At 51.1% G+C, this 21393-nt stretch overlaps 1 protein-coding gene across 2 annotated transcripts in view; it reads left to right on the top strand.

Moving 5' to 3' along the window:
- Nucleotides 1–3474: 3474 nt before the first annotated feature.
- PLXNA2 (plexin A2) overlaps nucleotides 3475–21393 on the top strand; it is a 181210-nt gene continuing 163291 nt past the window's right edge. Inside the window, exons 1-2 of one of the 2 annotated variants that reach the window (XM_021682521.2) lie at nucleotides 3475–4662; nucleotides 10318–10500. In XM_021682521.2, the coding sequence (XP_021538196.1) occupies nucleotides 3475–4662; nucleotides 10318–10500 (1371 nt within the window). The remainder of the gene's footprint in view (nucleotides 4663–10317; nucleotides 10501–21393) is intronic. The other variant, XM_044916354.1, reaches the window with a different exon arrangement.

Here is a 21393-nt window from a genome sequence, read left to right as displayed (position 1 = left end):
GCACAAATGTTCTGCTTTCCTCTGAACTCAGATAGGAGACCTGATCCTTGCCAGCTGGCCCCGCCTTGGAATGGCTACTTGGTAATATCAGCCTTGGCATGGAGAGACGGAGGCTCCCAACTTGGCTGTTAAGTCCGTTGTCCTTGGGAAAGCCACATTCCCAAAGTGGACCGTGAGCCTCCCTTGCCAGCCCTGCACTGCAGACCATGCCTCCTCTTGACTCCTGTGCACCAGTACCTGCTGCTTCAAGATCAGAAGGTCCCAGGAGCTGTCGGTCCCAGAATAGATGCTGATAAAGGAATGAAAGGGAAACAGCCCACTACAGTGGTCTGTTGAGAACTCCTGGCCCAACCAGCCTTACCAGGTAGCGTGGAAGGACCTCAGTCTCAATGACAAACTCTAGAAGCTAAAGGAAACAAGCCTCAAGGTTATCACTTCATCTGAAAGAAGAAATCGTACAAACTGGTTAATTCAAGCACTCTTTATTTTAAGATCAAGAAATAGGCTCAGGAAGATGCTAGACCAGTTTAAAGCCATAGTACTCGTGGGGGACACAGGCAGGATTTGAATCCTGGGTTCCCGAGTCCCCCCCCCACTCTTCCTCCTGCCCTAAGACTTCATAGCTATCACGCCATTTTCCCATTCATAGTTTACCTCCCAACGTTCTGTACTTCTACCAGCCTCCCTGCTGGCTGCTGAGAGGCTATGTTGGGACTTGTGCAGTAGTATGATAGAGAAGATCGCCTTGGATCTATTCCCTTTCCCCTGACACAGGCTTCCCAGATTGAGCGCCTTCACTGGGTCAGGGAGAGCTGGGCCTCAAGGTCTAACCACAATGTTTATTCCCATGGAAAGGAAGACTATGAGCAAAAAGGGAGCTCAGGAGCTCTGGCAGGATTCCTGAAGTGCAGTCTCCTGGGGAGGCTTCAGTGATGATAATAACAGTTGGCACAAGTTGAGCACTCACTGTGTGCCAGGCGCCATGCTAAGAGGTTCCCCACGTCATCTCATTCGCTCTTGTGACAACCTTGAGAGGTACCTTCTGTCGTTGCCCTCATTCTGCCAGAAAGGGAGATGAGACTTGGCTTGCCCCAGAGCCCAACTTGTCCCCAAATTGTGCCTAACAAAAGCCACTCACTTTTCAAACTGTGCCTCAGGAGGAGAGTGAGCCGGGGGGCCGGGGGTGGGGGGTGGTGGTGGTGAGATGGTTGATCTTAACCTCACACCGTGTGCTTTGGTGTTATCTCTGCTACCAGAACCTTCTTCCTCCAGCCACGGGCTAAACATGTATGTTGTACGCATGTTGTGAGAAGGCAGGAGTGTAACATTCCCACCAGCTCAGTGCCGGGGTGTCTGAGAGCACACTTTCTCAACGGCCAAACCCCACGTGTGGGGTGGTGACACTTTCGCGGCCTCCCTCACAGCCCCTTGTGGGACACCCTGCCCTCCGCCGGGCCAGAGGAGCTTTCCTACCCAGAGACAGGGACATGCCCAGAATGGTCTCTGGTCGTTCCCAGTCCAGCTGCAGAATGGGAGGATTCTGTTATTTCCTTTCCACAGCTCCTCTTGAGGAATTCACGTCCTGCTACCGGCCCCAGGACGTCACTAAAAATAACCTCTGGTTTCCAAACCGAAAGCCCTGTCTGTCGGGAGACTTTGCTGGTGCGCGCGTGGGGCCGGAAGGGCTGTGTCGGAGCCGCTGAGGTCAGCCTGGGCCTCATGCCGCTGGTGCCTTCCTCTTTCCAAGGAAGCCTGGGGCCTCATGAGTCAGCCCAGAACACCCCAGTGGAGCCTGGTTGGAGGAGGGTGGTCAGGTGGGGCCTCGCTCTGGCACCATGGTGGCTGTCAGGCCTTGAGGAGGAGCGTTTCTAAAGACACAGAGCAAAAACTGCGGATTTCCAAGGTGGCGCCTGTTCTAATTCTAACCCATTCCAGCCAGATTTTGGGGGGGGGGGGGCGCGCGCGCACGGGGACGGGGGCGGAGTTGAAAGAGACACGACTCTTCTAAGCTGCCTTGGAGCAAATTCTCCATCCTTGGTTTGGTTGTTTCCATTCCTGCCCAGAGTTCTGTCTGGACTTGTCTGAGAAGGTTGCCGGACAGTCTGTCCAGCTGGAGAGCAGATTTCTCTGCCAGACAGCTCGCTGCCTCGCCACTGTCCCTGTCCCTGACAGTCAGGGCAGTGCTCTTAGAGATGGGACAAGCTCTACTCTCCCATCCTCTCTGCCCAGGAGTCTGGAAGCTCTCCACAGGAGCCCCACCTTGCCCTTCTGGGCAGCTTCCTTAGAATACAGAAAAGCTTTAGGGCCTGGGGGTCGGAGGGACAGGAGAGTGACTGGACTTCAAGCAGGACAGGCTGAGGCCTGGCATGGACTTCACGCATCCTTAAACAGTCACGGGGCCCCAGCAGGGGCTGGAATGAGACTGATCATCGACTCACCTCCCTTTGCTCCTCCCCGTTCTCGAAACCCAGAACTCTTGCCCAGGTGGCTCAGGCTGGACTCAGGTAGCCAGTCCCCCTCAGCAAGGAGGCTGGCTCCTCCCGGGCTTCACCTGTAGAGAGGCCAAAGTGGGAGCACCTTCGGCTCACCAGAGAGGCAGTGGCTGCCATCCCCCGGTCCCAGAGTGGGGTGCGGGGAGTGTCCACGCTTCTCCTTGGGGCTGTTCAGGCCCCTGAATGGCACACGTGAGAACCCCAGTCCTATCAGTCTCCCCATATTTCACTTTTCTAACAAGTTTCAACAGCTAACACTCAGGGCCTCTCCTTTCTGGAGACGACGAGGCTGAGGAGCAGTGGGGGGCACTGTTTTTCAGGATGAACAGCTCTTCTCCTTCCCTGTGGAGGGCAGAGCATGAAAAAGCGCTGAAATGCAGCAGTGTGAGGGGCTGGGTAGTCTGGAATAAGAAGGAATTTTATTGGCGACATCAGGCTCTGGGAGTAGTTGTCCTAGAGAGCCTGGAAGAGGGCCTTCTAAACAAGCTTTTCAAAAACAGGAGAGATTTCCACTCGACCGGGAGAGGACAGACGTGACACCTGGGTAGGGAAGACCGGCTTTAGTGCCGACACTCAGATCAACTGGCTGGGTGAACTTAAACAGTCTTTTAACCTCTCCAAGAGATAAAAACGATGTCTTAAGAAGACCAAAATAGAGATGCTTTGTAAAGTAAAAAAAAAAAAAAGTATTTTACAGCGTAGAGGCTGGAGACCAAAATAGATAACAGGATTCCCTGAACATCCCAAAGAGGGGGAGAGTATATTAAAAATAGAAAAACCAAAATACAGAAGGAAGAGACTCAGAGCTAGCCGGGATTGGGACCCTGGGTCAAGCCATCCTATTCCCTCTTCCCAGGATTTATTTTTTCCATCTGACCACTCTGCCTTGTGTTTTCCAGAACCATGTGAGGGCCAGCCCAGGAAGGTGGAGTAGACGAGAACTCCGAGGATCTGTGTCCTCCTCCCCTCCACCCCACTCAGAATGGAAGAGAGGAGGCCCTGGCCGCGCGCTGCAGAGGTTGACAGCTGGTCTGTGGTCCTGCTCTCCATGGTCTGGGTGCTGCTGGCTCCCGGGGCGGCCGGCATGCCTCAGTTCAGCACCTTCCACTCGGAGAACCGGGACTGGACCTTCAACCACCTGACCGTGCACCGAGGCACGGGGGCAGTATACGTGGGGGCCATCAATCGGGTGTACAAGCTGACGGGCAACCTGACCATCCAGGTGGCTCACAAGACGGGGCCGGAAGAGGACAACAAGTCCTGTTACCCCCCGCTCATCGTGCAGCCCTGCGGCGAGGTGCTGACCCTCACCAACAACGTCAACAAGCTGCTCATCATCGACTACTCGGAGAACCGCCTGCTGGCCTGCGGGAGCCTCTACCAGGGGGTGTGCAAGCTGCTGCGGCTGGACGACTTGTTCATCCTGGTGGAGCCGTCACACAAGAAGGAGCACTACCTGTCCAGCGTCAACAAGACCGGCACGATGTACGGCGTGATCGTGCGCTCGGACGGCGAGGACGGCAAGCTGTTCATCGGCACTGCCGTGGACGGCAAGCAGGATTACTTCCCGACCCTGTCCAGCCGGAAGCTGCCCCGCGACCCCGAGTCCTCCGCCATGCTCGACTACGAGCTGCACAGCGACTTCGTCTCCTCCCTCATCAAGATCCCCTCCGACACCCTGGCCCTGGTCGCCCACTTCGACATCTTCTACATCTACGGCTTCGCCAGCGGGGGCTTCGTCTACTTCCTGACGGTGCAGCCCGAGACCCCCGAGGGCGTGGCCATCAACTCGGCGGGGGACCTGTTCTACACGTCCCGCATCGTTCGCCTCTGCAAGGACGATCCCAAGTTCCACTCCTATGTGTCCTTGCCCTTCGGCTGCACTCGGGCTGGTGTGGAGTACCGCCTCCTGCAGGCCGCTTACCTCGCCAAACCCGGGGACTCCCTGGCCCAGGCCTTCAATATCAGCGGCCAGGATGACGTGCTCTTTGCTCTCTTCTCCAAAGGGCAGAAGCAGTACCACCACCCGCCAGACGACTCTGCCCTCTGTGCCTTCCCCATTCGGGCCATCAACCTGCAGATCAAGGAGCGCCTGCAGTCCTGCTACCAGGGGGAGGGCAACCTGGAGCTCAACTGGCTCCTGGGGAAGGACGTCCAGTGCACCAAGGCGGTAAGGAGGCGCTCCCCTCCCCCCCCCAATCCCTCCCTTCCGGCGTCCGTTTTCCGGCGGGTGACCCGGTGCGCACCCTGTTCACCGGGCCACCCACGGCCTCAAAAGACAGGGGTTTTCAGGTTCACGTTATCTGGTTAGAACCAGGAACACAGAGCCTGACCTAGACCCGACAGTTGGAGTGTGTGTGTTGATCCATCGAGTTGTTCCAAAAATGCATAACGAGTGCCTGCACCACACCAGGCCCTGGTGTAGGCCCCGCCGGCTTCTGAAGCCACCGAGCTAGCGAAGTGCCCTGCCTTCGTGGAGCTTTCATGAGTGAGGGGTGACAAATAAATACCTAAGAGGTGTAGTCTGTCAGATGGCAATAATTACTGTAGAGAAAAATGAAGCAGGGAAGAGGGAGGGGCAGTACCCAAGAAGATTGATTCATTGAAAAAGTGGCATTTGAGCAAAGACTGAGGAAGGTAAGGAAGTGAGTCATGTTGATATCTGGGGAAAACATTCCGGAGAGGGAGCAGCAAGTGCAAAGAATTCAGGGCATGCCTGGTGTGTGTGAAGAGGTAGGGAGGCCGCTGCAGTAAGGGATGAGGCCGGGCAACGATGACAGGGACCAGATAGTGCACATGGAGGGCTTTGTAGGCCACTGGGAAGCCAAGTGCAGGAGTCGCATAGTCAGGGGGATATGTAAGTCGGAGGAGAGGGAAGGGAGTCAAGCTTGGCTGGTAGATTGAAAACTAGGGAAGAAGAATCCAGAGTCTGGGCAAAGGGAAAAGAGGAGAGGAAGGGAAGCTCGGGATCCAGACCTGAGGACAGCAGATACAAGAACATCAGTGGCGAGCACTGTCCTGACAGAGGGTCAAGATGCTGCCATCTAAGTGGTCACCACAATCTATACATCCACCCATCTGTCCGTCCATCATCCATCCATCCATCATCCATCCATCTATCCATTCATCCCTCCCTCTATCCATCCATCACCCATCCATTCACCCACCCATCCATCCATTTAACAAGAGAGTATTGAAGATGTTCCGAGTGCTTAGCACTGTCCCGGGCACTGGGGATGCACATATAAAAAAGATGTAATAACTACTCTCACATGTCTCATAATCTAGTGGGAAAGAGAGAGAAAGGGAGAGGGAAAGAGAGGGAGATACTGGCAATGTAATACAGTGGCTAGGAGTTTGGGCCTCAGAGACAAAGATCACAGTCCAGATACTATCTGTGCCACTTCCTGGCTTCAAAAGTAATTTAATGTCTCTACATTATCATCTGTGAGATGGGGATCATAATGCTTACCTCATGGGATGATCAGATAAGATAATACATGGCACAGATTAGCACTGTGTTAGGTTTACCATTATTAGTTAACTATCGGGATGTGTGACAAGTGCTAAGATAGATTTCTGTGCAAAGTGTTGTGGCCTGTGGTTTTGCAGCCTGGGGAAAAATCTGAGACCAAGGGGCCTGTATGGCCTTTTGTGTACCCTAAATTGAGGGTGCCTGCTAGTGGAAGCAAAAACCACATCTTAAAGCAAGAAAACATGTCATGCCTCATCTGTGCTTCTGTTCCCGCCATCATTTGCTTGGTATGATAGGATAGTGGTTAAGACAAAGACAAGACTTTGAAGTCCAGTGGATTTGTACTTAAAATCAGTTCTACCACTTAAAACTGTATGACTCTGGGCAAGCTATGTATTTGGTCTGAGCTGTAATTTTTCATCTTTAAAATAGAGATAATACTATCCTCTTTTTATGACTGTTATGGAGATCAAATAGAAAATGTATATGAAGTGCTTAGCACCATACTTGACACATAATAAGCATTCAATAAATGGAAGCTATAATTGTTAATATTAATCACAATAACAGAACCAGTTATTTGCTCTTATTTCACTTTTATTTTTTTTTAATTAATTAATTTATTTTAGAGAGACAGAGAGAGAGAGAGCACATGGGCGGCCAGAGGGGCAGAGGGAGGGGGAGAGAGAATCTCAAGCAGACTCCCACCTGAGCGTGGAGCCCGATAAGGGGCTCGATCTCACAACCCTGAGATCAGGGCCCTGAGATCACAACCTGAGCCAAAACCAAGAGTCAGATGCTTAACCGACTGTACCACCTAGGCACCCATATTATTTCACTTTTATTAAATGAGGAGGCTGAACTAGATAATCTCCAAAGTTCTTTACAGCACTGATATTCTATACCTTATGGTCCCTAACCAGTCAGGAGAGGTGGAGAGGAAATGCAAGGGTTAACCCCCTTCCACAGTCCTGCCTGGTTCCCATTGCCCAGAGGGAGCCTTGTCAGGAGGAAACTGCTGATTCCTGCCTGCTTCTGAGCCAGAGGGAAGAGGAAGCCTACACCCTTCTCTGGCTCCAGTGGCTTGCAGAGAGACAAGCCTGGGCTAGTGACCAAAGAGCAACAAAGGCACTGGAAGAGAGGTGACAGTAGGTGGGACCAGGACCTCAGAGAACAGCCCCTTCTCAGTCCCGCTGTCCCACCCCTGAGAGTCACACTCATCTGGTGCAACCTTTACAGCAGGGTGGGCAAGGAAGCTGGAATAGGAGTTGCTGCTTAAAATCTTTATAATCTAAGGAGTCCCAGACCTGGGGATCCAGAAACATTTGGTGGCCTTGGAGAGGGTTAGGGGTGGGTGAGTGAAGCTATGGTCCCAGGGCTTAATTTTAACATAATCTCTGGACTGGCGTGGAGCTCTCAGATGAAGGACTTGAGCTTTGCACCCAGAAAAGGGATGAGGAAGAGGACTATCACTCACTGAATGGAAGCTCTGTACTGAAGACCAAGCTGGGCAATTTAAGTGGTATCTTATTTGAGCCTCGGTATAACCCTATGAACCAAAGAGGATCATCCCCATTTGGCAGATGGAAAAACAAAGACTCACAAAGATGAAGTAAATTACTTAAATCTACACAACTCTAATGACAAAGCAGGGATTTGAGTTCAGCTCAGCCCATTATGACTTCTGAGTCCAAGCTCTTTCTGTTTAGCCTTGCTGCTGCTAAGGAAAACCATACATCAAGCTCTCACCATTTGAGCAAAAATAAAGGGGCATCAGCTATTTGGAAACATCTGACAATTTAGAGAAATGAGAAAGAAATGCCAGTCAACTCCAGGGGCTGAGGTTCTGGAAAAAAAACATTTCCCTTACAGTTCTGGAGATTTTAGAATCAGGAGGAATGTAGAGAAATCCATAATCACTGGCAAGTTTTTTTGCTTTTGTCATCATTTCTCAGAATTTGGCTTGGACTATGCCTATGCCCAGATTTTGCAGCCTTACCAGCCCCTGGAGAAAGTGGGAAAGAAACTGAAGCCCTGAATCAAGGACTTTCAGAGCTAAAGAAAGCTTGACCATCACCTTGTCCAATCCTTTCACTTTACAGAGGCTCAGAGAGGGTCTGTGGTATACCAAGGTCACATGGCTGGATAGTGGTAGCAACAAGACTACAATTTAGATTTCTTGAGTCTTACCAGGGTACCTGCTGCATACAGTGTAGCGATAAGAAAGAGAAGTAGAAAATGTAAAACGTGGTAACTGATTCCTCTGACCTGCCTTTCTTGGGAGCTAGAAATTTCCATCACTGGGTCTAGTGATGTGCTAGTAAATATTACACAGTTGGTTATGTGCAGGGAGTGGGGGTGGAGTGGGAACACTTGATTTGAAGCATTTGCCAATTTCCAAGGTGTAAATACTCCCATCGTGGCCACATTCAAGCCACCAATGTGATGCCACTGAATGCAGACAGGTGTACAGTCATCCCTCATGAGCTGTCCAGCATGCCACTGCTTCACTCCCTTCTTGAGGAGCTTATCTCTTCTGCTGTGTCTCCCTATTATCTAGTTGTTCAAGGTCATCCTTAACCTGAATGTTAGTCCCTTTGCTAAAGAATGCATACATTTACACAGACACACACACACACACACACACACACACACAGGCACACCATACACTCGCACACACACAAGGGCAGCTCCACCTTTCCCACCGGTATCAGGGACAGCAAAATGCCAAGGACTCACAAGATCCGAGTCTCTGTTCCCTTTGGATCTAGGAAGGGAACAGAAGGGAGGTCCCTGGGTTAGCCATCACATGCCCTAGCTCATAAACCATTTCTTCCAAGGAAATTAGCTGTCAGTGAGTGATGCACCAGCCTGTTCTTCCCCGGTGAGGGTGAGAGGAGGAAGTGGAAGGGAACAGTTTGCAGGTTTCTCCCTCATGCTTTCTATGTTTCCCACAATAGTCATTTCCTTCCTTCTCTGGGCTGCCTTCTCAGACCCAGGAGGAACAGCTATCACGGAACTCTGGGTTCCTTCTGGCCCAGAGTCTACAGCCTCTGCCCACAGCGTTCCTGGTTGTACAGTCAGCTGGGGTGTCTCAGGGGACCCATCACGACCCAGTCCCATCATCTGTTGCACCAGATGAGTGTTTTGCAGGCAAAACAAGCCCCTCGGCAGCCCCTGTCCTCAGGAAGCATGCAGTCTTCTTCTTGTTCTTCTTGTTCTTGTTCTTGTTCTTGTTCTTGTTCTTGTTCTTCTTGTTCTCCTTCTCCTTCTCCTTCTCCTTCTCCTTCTCCTTCTCCTTCTCCTTCTTCTTCTTCTTCTTCTTCTTCTTCTTCTTTTAACTAAGTGAGATCTTAGAAATAATCCATTTACTATCCCATTTAACAAGCCCAAGAGAGGATATTACTGTTCTTGGTTTACACAGCCACTTAGCAGTTGAGCAGAGGCCAGAATTCAGGTCTTCCTACTTTGGGGTAAGCGAATTTTTCATTGGCTCAGGGTGGTTTTCTTTCCAGGGTGCCCCAGTGTTTCCTGAAAGAGACTCTTTATCTCGGCACACCACCAGACCCTTCAAAAGCCCGGTAACAGGAAGGCTATCACCTCCAGCATTCTCTTGTGTTTTTATCTCTGTGAACCTGGCTGAAGACCTATAGTATACAATAGTGGAAACCATTGTACGACTTAACAAAGCTCTGAGGAATGGATTCTTCCATTTGCTCTTCAATAATTTTCCCAGAAAAGCGGTCAAGCAGTATGACAAATGAAGAAACTGAGATTTATGCCGGTGAAGTAAGTTTTCCAAAGTATGAGGGCCTGCCCCATATTATGATGATCCTTTTCAATCTGTCCCCAGTATAGGATCTGGTGAATAATGGGATGGCTTACAACTCCTTATGCCCAAAGGGAGACCTGGCAGCCCAAGACACAAACCCTCTCCAGCTGATGGAAATCCTGTGATGACACTTCCAGACAGAATCTCCCCTGTCTAAATAGAAGCATGCCTACAGAAGGGTTTGGTCCCCAGGGACATTAAAATGACCAGAAAATGAGTGCAAGCAATCAGCTTTCCAGATGACCCCTGATCCCTTGGCAGAAGAGTGGATGAGTGGCTGTGGGTTAGGGTGAGGAAGGCTGCAGACCCCTCTATCTAGTTTCACAGGAGCCAGAGTGGGATTTGTGAGTCCCTTGGTGAGATGTTTTTGTTTGAGGCATGTGTTAGGTTCCTGAACCCCACGTGTGTACCTCTGGGAGGGCTTGTGCCCTCGAGTTGACGGTTGGATGGGGGCTAGTGTAAGGAGACTCTGCCCGACTTCTGCTGTCATTTACCCCAATCCCCTCCCTTCCCTCCAGCCGGTCCCCATCGACGACAACTTCTGTGGACTGGACATCAACCAGCCGCTGGGAGGCTCGACTCCAGTGGAGGGCCTGACCCTGTATACCACCAGCCGGGACCGCATGACCTCCGTGGCCTCCTATGTTTACAATGGCTACAGCGTGGTTTTTGTGGGGACGAAGAGCGGCAAGCTGAAAAAGGTAAGAGTCCATGAGCCCAGACACCCGGTGCTGTTCAGCTGTTGGCGGAGATATAATACAGGCAACTCTTCCTTTTCTTGAAGGGGGTTAGAATCGGGGAGTAGGTAGGGGTTCATTTTGTGGCTTATCTTCTAGCTGCTTCCTCCAGTCGTTAGTCGGCGAGTGTCTAGGGAAGGCAAGCATATTTCAGTATTGCCCAAACTTCACGGAATTAGACAGGCACCTCCCTCTGAGGGCAGGAAAAAAGAATCACCCTTTATCCGCAAACCAAGTAGAACTGATGCTTTGACTATCTGCGTTATGAATCACCCACATCACAAATCCCTCGCCACGTTCATAGAATTGATGGCACTGGTCAGAAGTCTTTGTTGCGCCCAAAGCAGCTGGTCAGAGCAGGTGATTGGGCCCAATTCGAAGAATCCAAGCGTATGGTGCCCGAGTGAGAAACTGCCCTCCAGCCTTGCCTCGTCCTGCAATCACAGACTCTTCCCTGACCTTCTGCTCCCCCCTCAAGACTTGAGCTGCCAGGAGGAAGTCAATATCTCATCTCATGCCTGCCCTGGGCACCTCGGGAGGGCACTGGCTGGGGCCGGCAGCTCAGAGGGCCTCTGGTGCAGCGGGCTAAGGCAGCAGCTTGTACCTGCTTATCTAGAGCTCAGGGTGCAGAGACGAGCGCAGTCCGGTTCATTATGTGGGATTACAGCAGCCTCATTCTTTCCGGTCCCAGCTAATCCCCTTTTCCCAAGCTTACCCTTCTGCCACCTTTCCCCTGTCCCGCCACCTGTGGATCCAGGCCCATGCAAGACCTCAGCGCATCTCACCCTTTGATGTTGACAGCACCCCGGGCAGCTCTTTCCCCCAAATCCATTTAGAGCCCAGGGAGAGATGTCTTTCGGGAATGTGGAAGGAGGGGGTGGCAGGGAGGGAGCCTGAGGAAGAATTTGCATGTTCTGCTTGTTCTGAGTTGCGGCCAGAGGAGGTGAGAAACACTGGTCTAGGTTTGTGTGGAGGTGCTGAACTGTCCGGACTGCATTTGGTTCTCTTGATGCTAAGGCCCTTTAACCCTTTTCTCGCTCTGTGGAGAGGTTGCTACTTGTTGCCATCCTGTGCCCCTATTCTGCCTGGGACCGAGGACCTTGGCTTGGCCTTTAGGCCCATGGAAGAGAGTATGGATGTGGTTCCTGCGTTTGCCTTTCCAGAACTCGGGGGAGGGGGAGTTGCCTTGGGAGATTCTACCAAGACTTAAAAGTGGCATATTCCACTGGGCCAGTGTGGAATTCAGCGTGGACCCCTGCGGCTGGCTACTTCCCTGCTTGTATAGACAGGTAGACAGCACCTTGCGTAGGGGCACTGGGGCAAGGAGCCTACAAGAGTTGAAATCAAGCCTAAACTCTCTCTGTCAAGCCAGGTACCCTAGGCTCTTAACATCCATCCAGAGGGGCTCCCCTTACTAAGCCATCTGCCCACAGAGACCGACTTTTTCTCTAATGCACAAAGGCTTTTGAAGGGCCAGCAGTACCCACAGTGAGGTTGGTGCTCAGCACCTTCCCTAGTTCTTCCAGGGCCTTCACTCACTGTTCTGGATCATTTGTGTGACTGTTTGTCTCCTTTATTCCCTTGAAAGTTCTATTAAAGGCAGGAGTCATGCTCCATTCGTATTTATTTATTTACCTCCTTCTGCCTAATTCTTTCACCAAGTGTTCACACATGGGATAGGCCCCCAAGCTGCTTTTGAGAAATAGAACCATTCTAAGAAATCTTCGAGATCATCTGGCCCAATATGCTCATTGCTCGGCAGGGAAACTGAGGTCCAGGGAAGACAAGTGACTTGTCCAAGCATAGAGACTGTGACAAGTCACTTCTTGCCCTGACACTCAATCTGGCACCCTTTTTACTTAAAGAGGCAGCCGGGATGGAGGCTGAGAACTATCTTCAGGTCCAGGCTTGCTAAGGAGCTCAGCCAGGGACTTGTGCCTCCATTCACATCAGTCCTGTGTCTGAGTTAAGGAATGAACAGTTGCTGACCGGGTGTATGAGAACAGAACAAAGGAGGAGTGACCCAGACAGACGCAAAGGAACCCTTGTGCTGACCCTCCCGTTATCTCTCTACATCTTGTGCAGCACGCACAGGGGGCTGCTTGGGGCATCTTTCCAAGCCACACACCCAAGTTAGCCAAGCTCTCCCGGCCCTGTTGGAATCCTGGCGGACAAGTCGCTATGGAGGCAAGTCAGCGGGTTCAAGGGCAAGGCTAGGGGCGTGGCTGCCCACGGCTCGTTCCAACCTGCACAGTGGCCACTCCTTCTCAGTCTTCATTTGGCCTTCCTTCGGCTGTTTCTATGAGCTCATAATATCGCTCCTTCTCCTTTGCAGCCCGCCCTTCCTTTCCACCCACGCTCCTTTGAGGCACCCCGATACTTATACCCTGGCTCCCACTAGCCTCCCATTTACCCACCCGCTTGCCCCCACCCTCTCCAGAGCATCAGTCCATGAGGAATTTGTGGAATGTCCCCAGGAAACTCTACCATGGTCCAGGCCCCATAGCTCTTTCAACACAGGAAGGAAAATAAAGGGAAAAAAAAAAACAGCTAAGAGTTTGGAGAGGGGAGGGAAGTAGGGTGCGTCAGAACTGTTCACTTGTTCCCTGCCTGACCAGGCGTCTGTCAGATGGTCCAGCCCTCATCCATTGCAGCCACTGGAACAGGATGTCCCTCTGTGGGGAAGTGTAGAGGACGCAGAGACCATGGCATGACCGTGAGGGGCTCTTATGTGCCGTGTCACATACTTGCTCGTACATTGTTCTCTGCTAGACGCTGCGGGAGCAGCGCAGACTAGGCCTTCTGAGCCCCAAGCCTGTGGAAGGAACAGGCAGAATAAGGGTAAGACCTCAAAGCCAAGGTGGGTCGTACCTGCATCGGCTAAGGGTCAGTGCACTACAGGTGGGAAGAAGACAGGTGTGTGGCCCACCACAGGGATGGGACAATGGCAAAGAAACCAACCACTCTGGTGTGACTGACCTTGAAGGCTTTACTGAGGAGGAAGGGCTGAGAAACTGATGAATTGACCAATGGGGAAGAGAGAAGGGCATTCTAGACCTTGGGTGCCACACTGAGAATGTGCAGAGCCTGTGCCCAGAAGGTCTAGAGTGCACAGGGGGGTTTGGAGGATTGGTGAGGGGAAGGTCAAGCTGGAGCACCGTGAGGGTCCAGCCCTGAGAGGACCAAGTGAAAGGATCTTGGGATTTTTGCTGACCACAAGATCAACAGGAACCGACTGGGTGAGGCAGATTTCCCCAAATCAATTAGTCTTCACTGCACTAATAGGAGAATAATTTCCAGGTCGTGAGACATGGTGGAGTTATGCTATGTGAAGACTATTTTCAAAAGGATAGTAACTCAAGGAAAGAAGAGGAAAGGAGGAAACAAAACATCTTTCCTCAGATAGTACAACTTACTGAGCACTTATTATATGTCAGGTGTTATTCTAAGAGCTTTATATCTATTAACTCATTTAATATTGATATAATTCTGTGAGGGAGGTGCAATTATCACCTCCATTTTACAGATGAAAAAACAGAGGCCAAGAAGGATAAAGACGTTCATCTGAGGCCACAGAGCTAGTAAATGGCAGAGCCAGAATTTGAACCCTCATCATCTGCTTTCGCAGTTCACATACTTAGCCATCAAGCTGTGGAAGATGAACTAGACTTACCTGGTGTGGCTCCAGAGGGCAGAATGGAACCTGTGAACAGGACTGACAGTAAAGCACATTTCCACTTACTATAAGGAGGGAGTTTCTGGTAGCCAAACTGTCCCAACATGGAAAGACCTGACTCAAGAGGGAATGAGCTCCCAGTCAGTGGAAATATCTAAGTCACTGACCAGGGATGCTGTGGAGGAGCTCCTGCGCCTGCCACATGATCCTTATGCCACCACTGTTCCCCTGACTCCTTCAGTAGGAGTGGGCGTTAGGGGAGGGCAGGCTGTGGCAGAGAGGACGAGCAGAGAGAGGGAAGCCGAGGCACCCTGCGTGTGGGCTTTGGCGTCTCGAACTGGGTTCAGCTTGCTCTCAGGGTGGAGCAGAAAGCCCTCAGGGTCAAGGAAGAGGTGAGGGTGCAGAAAGGGCAAGGCATGGCCAAGATGTTGAGGGCAGGCAGGCCTGGGGGGTGGATATAAGGGAGAGGAAGGTGGGGTATTCTGGGTATGGGCACAGTGGTGTGCTGGCTAAGGATAGGCTGAGAGTCCAGAGAAGAGAGGCAGGGAGCGCGTGATGAAGCAGATGGAGGAAGCACAGTGGCATCAGGAACCGCAAACTCGTTGACTTTGACTTCCCAGCTTGAAAGGAGGAGCCCAGGAGGCAGTTGGAGCACAAGTCATGGGGCAAAGGAAGGAAGGAGGTGGGCTGAGAAGCTGCAAGGACATGGGAGGGAGGACTCTCTCCAGGTTCGGGGCAGAGTCCTTCTCGTTCCTTCTCTCTCTTAATGACTGCTGAAGCTTCTGCCTCAGTCCCAGCTTTATGTCCCTGCAGGCTTCCCCTAACCCCTCAGCCCCGGCGCCTTCCGCAGCAGCAGGAGTTGTTGGCTTTCTGTTCTCTGTCCCCGCTGGAAACCTTACCTGCTGCTCAGGGACTAGCGACACGTCCTTTACCCTGTCCCTCCGAGCATTTTTGAGTAGTCCCCTCCTCAGACCCCTCACAGCATGCAGTTTTGCTCTGATGGCATCCAACATGGGAGCAGCTACTAATGTGCCCACTTGAGATTCACAGATTCTGAAGGACAGGGACCCTCTCTTTCATGTTTATGTCACCCTTCCCCATGGCCAGATCCAACACTGCTCACACATTAGGTGCTCATTAAACTTACCTCCAATATATTGGATGCCGCCTTCCTATGCCAGACACCTATTTGCACTGATTGGAAGAGAACCAGACGCCAAGAGTGACCACTGTTGACGTGGCTGGTTTGTAAGGGAAGGAAGTTATGCTGTGGTACATATGTCAAGGGCAGGGGAGTGGCGGTAGGATGAGGCGTCAAGAAAATGGGGGAGCTTGGTGGGTAACAGGAAAAGAGTTTATGAACAACATTTGGAAGAGGGTGGGCAGTACTCTCAGACACGGTGACCAGAGTGGAAGAAGGGAACCGTGTTTACACTGTTGCCTGGAGATCCCCAGAATAGCATGGCCAGCCATCTGCCTCCCTTGGATCAGACGTGGGCTGGCTGACAGCAGGGAGCAGGTGCAAATGCCCAGGTAGCCACCGCCCTGCCCCCATCCTGCCAAGCCCTCCCTTTACAGGACTCTTGGACAGTTTTAGAAATCCACAGAGACTTAGCCCTTTTCAAGTTCTGGGGAGAGCCCTGGCCTCTTTTGGCACCACCTCCTTTCCCATTAGCTAACCGGCATGGCCACGGAAATGCCTATGAAATTCTTGAGGAAAATTCTGTCTTTCCCTAAGGGACATACCAACCAACCCAAGGTCTCCCGTCCGCAGCCCACAGGAAGCCCCGACGCCCCAAGCCCATTCTTTTTTTCTAATTTCACAAACGGTTTACTGAGCAAAGCCAGGAAAATGGAGCTCCTTGCAGAAGCAGCTTAGGCACTGGAGAAAATCCATCAAGAGCATGAAAGTCATCACTCTCCTAAGCCCCAGGGTTATTGCTCAGCTGTTTGATAACACTGATTATTTACAAGATACCTTCCTACGGTCCTTTTCATCTTCTGAGACTACTTCAAGGAAATACGGTGATTGCCCCCTGCATCTCCGCCCCATTTTACAGATGTGGAAAATGGAGCCACGGAGACACGAAGTATCCTCCCTAAGGTTTCACGGCCCCTCCATTGGTACTATTGACATTGGCATTCGTACTTCCTCCCCAAACACCCAGAAGTTCCTAACCTGTTACTTGACTTCCTCATTGGGTGGAGTTGTCTCGGCGGACTGGAGGCCAAATTGGTTGAAAAGCTGAGAAACATGCTTTTCTGTCTGTGCCAACCCCACCAAACAATAGCCACTCATTCCTCTGAGTGGAAATGATTCACTCATTTCTCAGTGGGAACCCTGGATTGAGTAAACAACCAGGGCCATGGGTCCAAGTCTAGGTGACCTCAAGGCTCTCCTGGCCCTTGTGATGGCTGACCCGAAGCCCTGACCCCCTCGGGCATCTCAGCAGTGCCGGGGGACTGGGGCGTGGGGAGCAGACACCCTCTCCCGCTTTCCCCAGAGCCTGTGGAGAAGAGCTGGGGTGGTGGCTCCGAGCACACCACCACATCCCCGATAATGAGTTTGGCTCCCTGCCCAGGCTCCTGCCGCCAAATGCGCTGTTTGTTTTGTTGTTTTATAGGCCTCTTGGGTCCCAAGAACTAGTCTTCTGAAAGCTGGGAACCACAACACTTGGTTGGCACCCGGAAGGAGGCATATTTTTACAGAATCCCCCCACCCCCCTCCCCCGGCCACCACATCCCTCTGCTTGACCACGACAGGTGCAGAGAGGGGGTGTGGGTTTCTATCCAGAACCCCAGCTGCCCCCCAGGGAGGAGGCCCTGATCTCCCAGAGACATTCTGAAAGGGGAGATGCTAAAGATTCATTTATTTTTTTGCACCTTTGTGCAGCTCCATAGAGGCTTCCATCCTGACGGTCCCTGTGGGAAACATCAGGCTGTGTGCTCAGCAGGCCGCTTTGCCATCCAAGAGGGAGCCCCTGGGGCTCGAGGCTTTATCTCAGGACAGGTGAAACACAGGGAACTGGGTTTCAGGGACGGGGTGGAGGAGGGGTAAGGTTTCAAGCTCACAGAATCCAGGTGACCCACATAAGGCCACACAGAATTTTGCAGGGACCAAGGTGCTAATATTTACAGAGCTCTCATCTTTAGAATACAAAGCACATCCTTTTAGGCCATTGAGCCTTGCCTGCCCGTGGATACAGGACAGGCACATGTATGTCGGGGTTGGAGGGGACCTCCAAAGGCCACCTGGTCTGTTCCTCTGCCTTCACGTAGAAACTGAGTTGCATAAGGAAGAGTATAGGGCCTTACAGGGTGTAGTCCTGGCCTCCACGTCAGTTTCTTCATCTGTAACATGTGAGTAATGAGAGTATTTGCCTCATGAGCTTCTGCTGAGGATTCAATTAAATGATTCATCATTGAACTAAACATGATTGAGTACCTACTATGTGCCATTTGTGCCAGTTGTGAACAGAGCTGTCAAAAATGCCTGCCCTCATGAAGATTATATCTTACTGTCAAAAGACAGACTGAAAAAAAAATAAGTCAGCACAATATATAGTATGTTTGGAAGAGAGTAAGTGCTAGTAGAAAGAGTAGAATATGGTGAATCATTCCTGTACAGCATGGTGCGGGCTTTGAGCATATTTGTTCTTAAATATCACTACTATTGTGACTTAACATGCGAGCCTCGATTTTTTCCTTCTGTGGAGTGGGGTGGTAATAAACACTTTGCATAGTCGTTGGGAGGACCAAATGAAATAGTGTACGAAAAGTACTTACTATTAAGCGTTTGGCACAAAAGTGCTTTGCAATCGTTATTACTAATATCTGTGAGGCTTTCCCCAAATCCCACTTCTTGTCTGGCTCCCTGGGGGAGTGGGGCCATCAGACCAGCCTCCTGTTTTAGTGACACGTTCGCAAGGTCAGATAGAGGAAGACAATCCTGCCGCCTTCCCCCCACCCCCAGCCTGAGTCATGGGAAAAAAAATACTTAGAAGACTAGACCAGCTGAGCCGAACTAATCTAATCCTGCTGGACATTGGCATCCAGCTGCATTAGTCACCAGTGAAAGCTTTCCGAGAGTTCCACCAAACAATATGAATGGACCCCTCCCCAGGGCAGGGCTTGGGGAAGTGGCCGGTGGCTCTTGCAGCTTCGCAGAATTAACTGCAACAGAGCCTTTCTCTGTCCCGTGCATGCTCCCAAGCCGACCGCAATATCCTCGTGCTGTTCACTCTGCCTCGGATTCACTATGGAGTTTGGGGGGCGGGATGGGGGCACTCAGTTTCCTCCACGGGCCCACTAATGCTGCCTCGCAGGATTGTCCTGCATGGCAGACACAGCGGACGTAAAGTACCTAATACAGAGCCCGATGCATAGTAGGTGCTCAATAAATGGTAGCCATTGCTACGGATGTGACTCTCACACGTCTTACTATTGCTACCACTTCCGTGCTATTACCAGGCTCTTCTTCCAGGGCCCAGATCCCCTGGGTTTTTATTAGCTCATTAATCCCATAACATTTTCTGATGACTAGGAAGGGTTGGGATATTTCTCTGCTCTGTTGCAGATGGTGGTACAGAAATTCCGAGAGGTTAAGGACTTGCTCAGGGTCACAGGGTAAATCAAGGGAAGATGTGGGACTTGGAACCAGAGCTACAAATATTTCAGGTGGAGCTGGGCCCAGCAGATACCTAGGTTGCTTCTGTGGTTCAAGATGACGAAGCTGGAAGCTTGCAGCTACTTGAACTTCTGTTCTTCTTATCATGTGTCCTTCCCTCACATGTTCAGGGAAGCAGGAACTCCATGGGGACGCAAGGTGGTGAAGGTCAATCTGAGTTTCTGTCCTTTGGAGCCCTTCCTAGGATTCTGTCCCTCTGCCACAACCTCCAGGAAGGTTTCTAGGCTCCAAGGTGGGGCAGACATTCAAGAGCCAGTGCCTCTGTGGTTGTCCCAATCAGCTACCACTCCTATACCATGTTCTGGGTTTTTAAATCAAAAGCTACTGCCACCAGCCAGGTGTCCCCTTCTAACCCAGAAGGAGCAATGACACTAACAGGCTTTAGTAACAAATCAGGGATTCTCACACTGACAGCTCAGGGTGGGTGAGAACGCAGCCCAGGATGGGGAGGGGCTGTGGAGTTGGAGCCCCCGGGGAGAAGGTGGACTCCCTCATGCAAGGTCAGAATCTCACCCTGATTTTATACCTAGAAAGGATCTCAGAAAACTGGTCCAGCCTACAGACTTTGGGCGGGTGAGATATTTATTGTTACATTTTATAGCTAAGATAGCTGATGCCTAGAAATGTGACATGATCCATCCAAAATCACTCAGGTTCTTAGTATCAGAGGCAAGATTCAAATTCAGGTGCTTCAATTCCAATTTTTGGTCCCTTCTCTTTATATCATATGGAAGAATATTCTCTCTGCACAAAACATCCGCCTCTCCCCGGCATACAAGCATTCTCTAAGCAGAATCTGTGGGATCATTCTCCCGGGAACAAGAGTCTTCCTGAGCTTCCTGTCACAGGCCTGTCCACACAGCCTTGTTCTGGGGTGACCAGCATCCCCAAGCCCTCTCCACATGCCTTGGGGATCTTAGCAGAGCCTGGCCAGCAAGGAGGCCTACTTGACCACAGAATGCTTGCCTTGGACCTAAGATGTTCTGACCTATCAGAAGAAAGCTGAATTAGGAATCTCAAGTCTTACATGTTAGTCCTCTCTAGACATGCCACTTTTTTTGGGGGGGGAGGGCTCTCTTATTAATTAAGCACTTACTATGTGCTAAGCACTGAGCTAAGTGTTTTTTCAGTTAAGTCTCTTAATACCCTTGTAAGATAAAGATTCATATTCTGTCTGTTTTCCGTATGAGCAAACTGAGGCTCAACAAAGTGAAGTAACTTGACAGAGTCACATGGCTCCTCAGTGGAGAGCTGGAATCTGAGTCCAGACCTGTGCCTTGGTAAGCCCTGGCTTTGAGCACTCTGTTGGCCTTCTCTTCGATCCCATCGGTCCCTCTGCAACCTACCACCTGCCCTTCAGAGAGAGGCCAGGAGAGGCACGAGAGAAGCATGGAAGGGCTAATGCTTTGCACTCCTTCGAGCGACAGTGCCCTGGGAACCCAGGGCATGGCAGCTGTCACCTCGGCACACGCTGCCTTGTGTCACCCCCTTGGGCCTCCTCCTCTCCCTCCCCACCCATCTCAGCCCAGGCCACAATGGATGGGGTGGCAGCCCTTTGTGCCACACACAGTCCCCAGCTGACTCTCCTTTCTCCAGGCATCATTGTTTGCCATGAGCTTTCTGAAGGGAAGACAAAGGAGTGTTGCTGACAAGGCCAAGAGCCGCTGTGTAAAGCGTAGGGGCCTCGGCCCATCACCCGTGCATCCCTTGGAGCCCCTGGGCTCTTCTTCAAAGATGCTGTCTGGGATCTTTTGTGTGCCAGTCATACCCATTCAGAGATGGCAGGGCAAAAGTTCCAGGGGGGCGGTAGGGGGATACTGAAAAATGGAGTCATTTTGATCTGGCAAAATTGGAAGAGACATTAATGCAATAGTTAACAGCAAACCTCCGCTAGGGGGATGGGCCCGAATGCTTGTTCTCTGTTTATGGGGCTTATGCAGTTCCATCAATATTGATGCCTGATGCCTTTGATTCTGACACTAATCATTGCTATGAATTAAATTTGCAGCCATATAATTAGGATTGCTATTAATAGGGCCCTGAGCTAAGCACTACGATGCCGCGTGTCTTTTTCTTGATAGAGAATGGCATCCTTGGAACTCTGCTAATGGGGCGCACCTGGGATTTGCCAAGAATGATGTGAAAATTATACATTCTATATTTGTATTGGGCCTTAACTGAAATACCAGCAAGCCAAGGTGAGGCTGGAGGAAAGGTTCCCTCCTGCCCACTGCTGTGGGCAGCAACAAGGTGTGTCTCCAGCTCTTTAAAGTCGGTAGGAATGGCTATTTCAGAGCCAATGGTGGTTGCTCATGGTCAAGCCTCTGACAGGAGCTCATGGTCAAGCTCATAGTCCAGAAGGTCTTCCCTAAGTCTAACCTAATATGAGTCAGCTTAGGCTAAGAGACTGGATACTATGGTATCTTCTTTTTCAGACTTCAACGTGGCTGTGAGTCAACTAAGGGAAGAGGAATGTTTCTTTATGCTCTAAGCT

This window comes from Neomonachus schauinslandi, chromosome 6 (assembly GCF_002201575.2).
Source record: "Neomonachus schauinslandi chromosome 6, ASM220157v2, whole genome shotgun sequence".
Classification (NCBI taxonomy): domain Eukaryota; kingdom Metazoa; phylum Chordata; class Mammalia; order Carnivora; family Phocidae; genus Neomonachus; species Neomonachus schauinslandi.
This window is presented reverse-complemented; position numbering and strand designations above follow the sequence as displayed.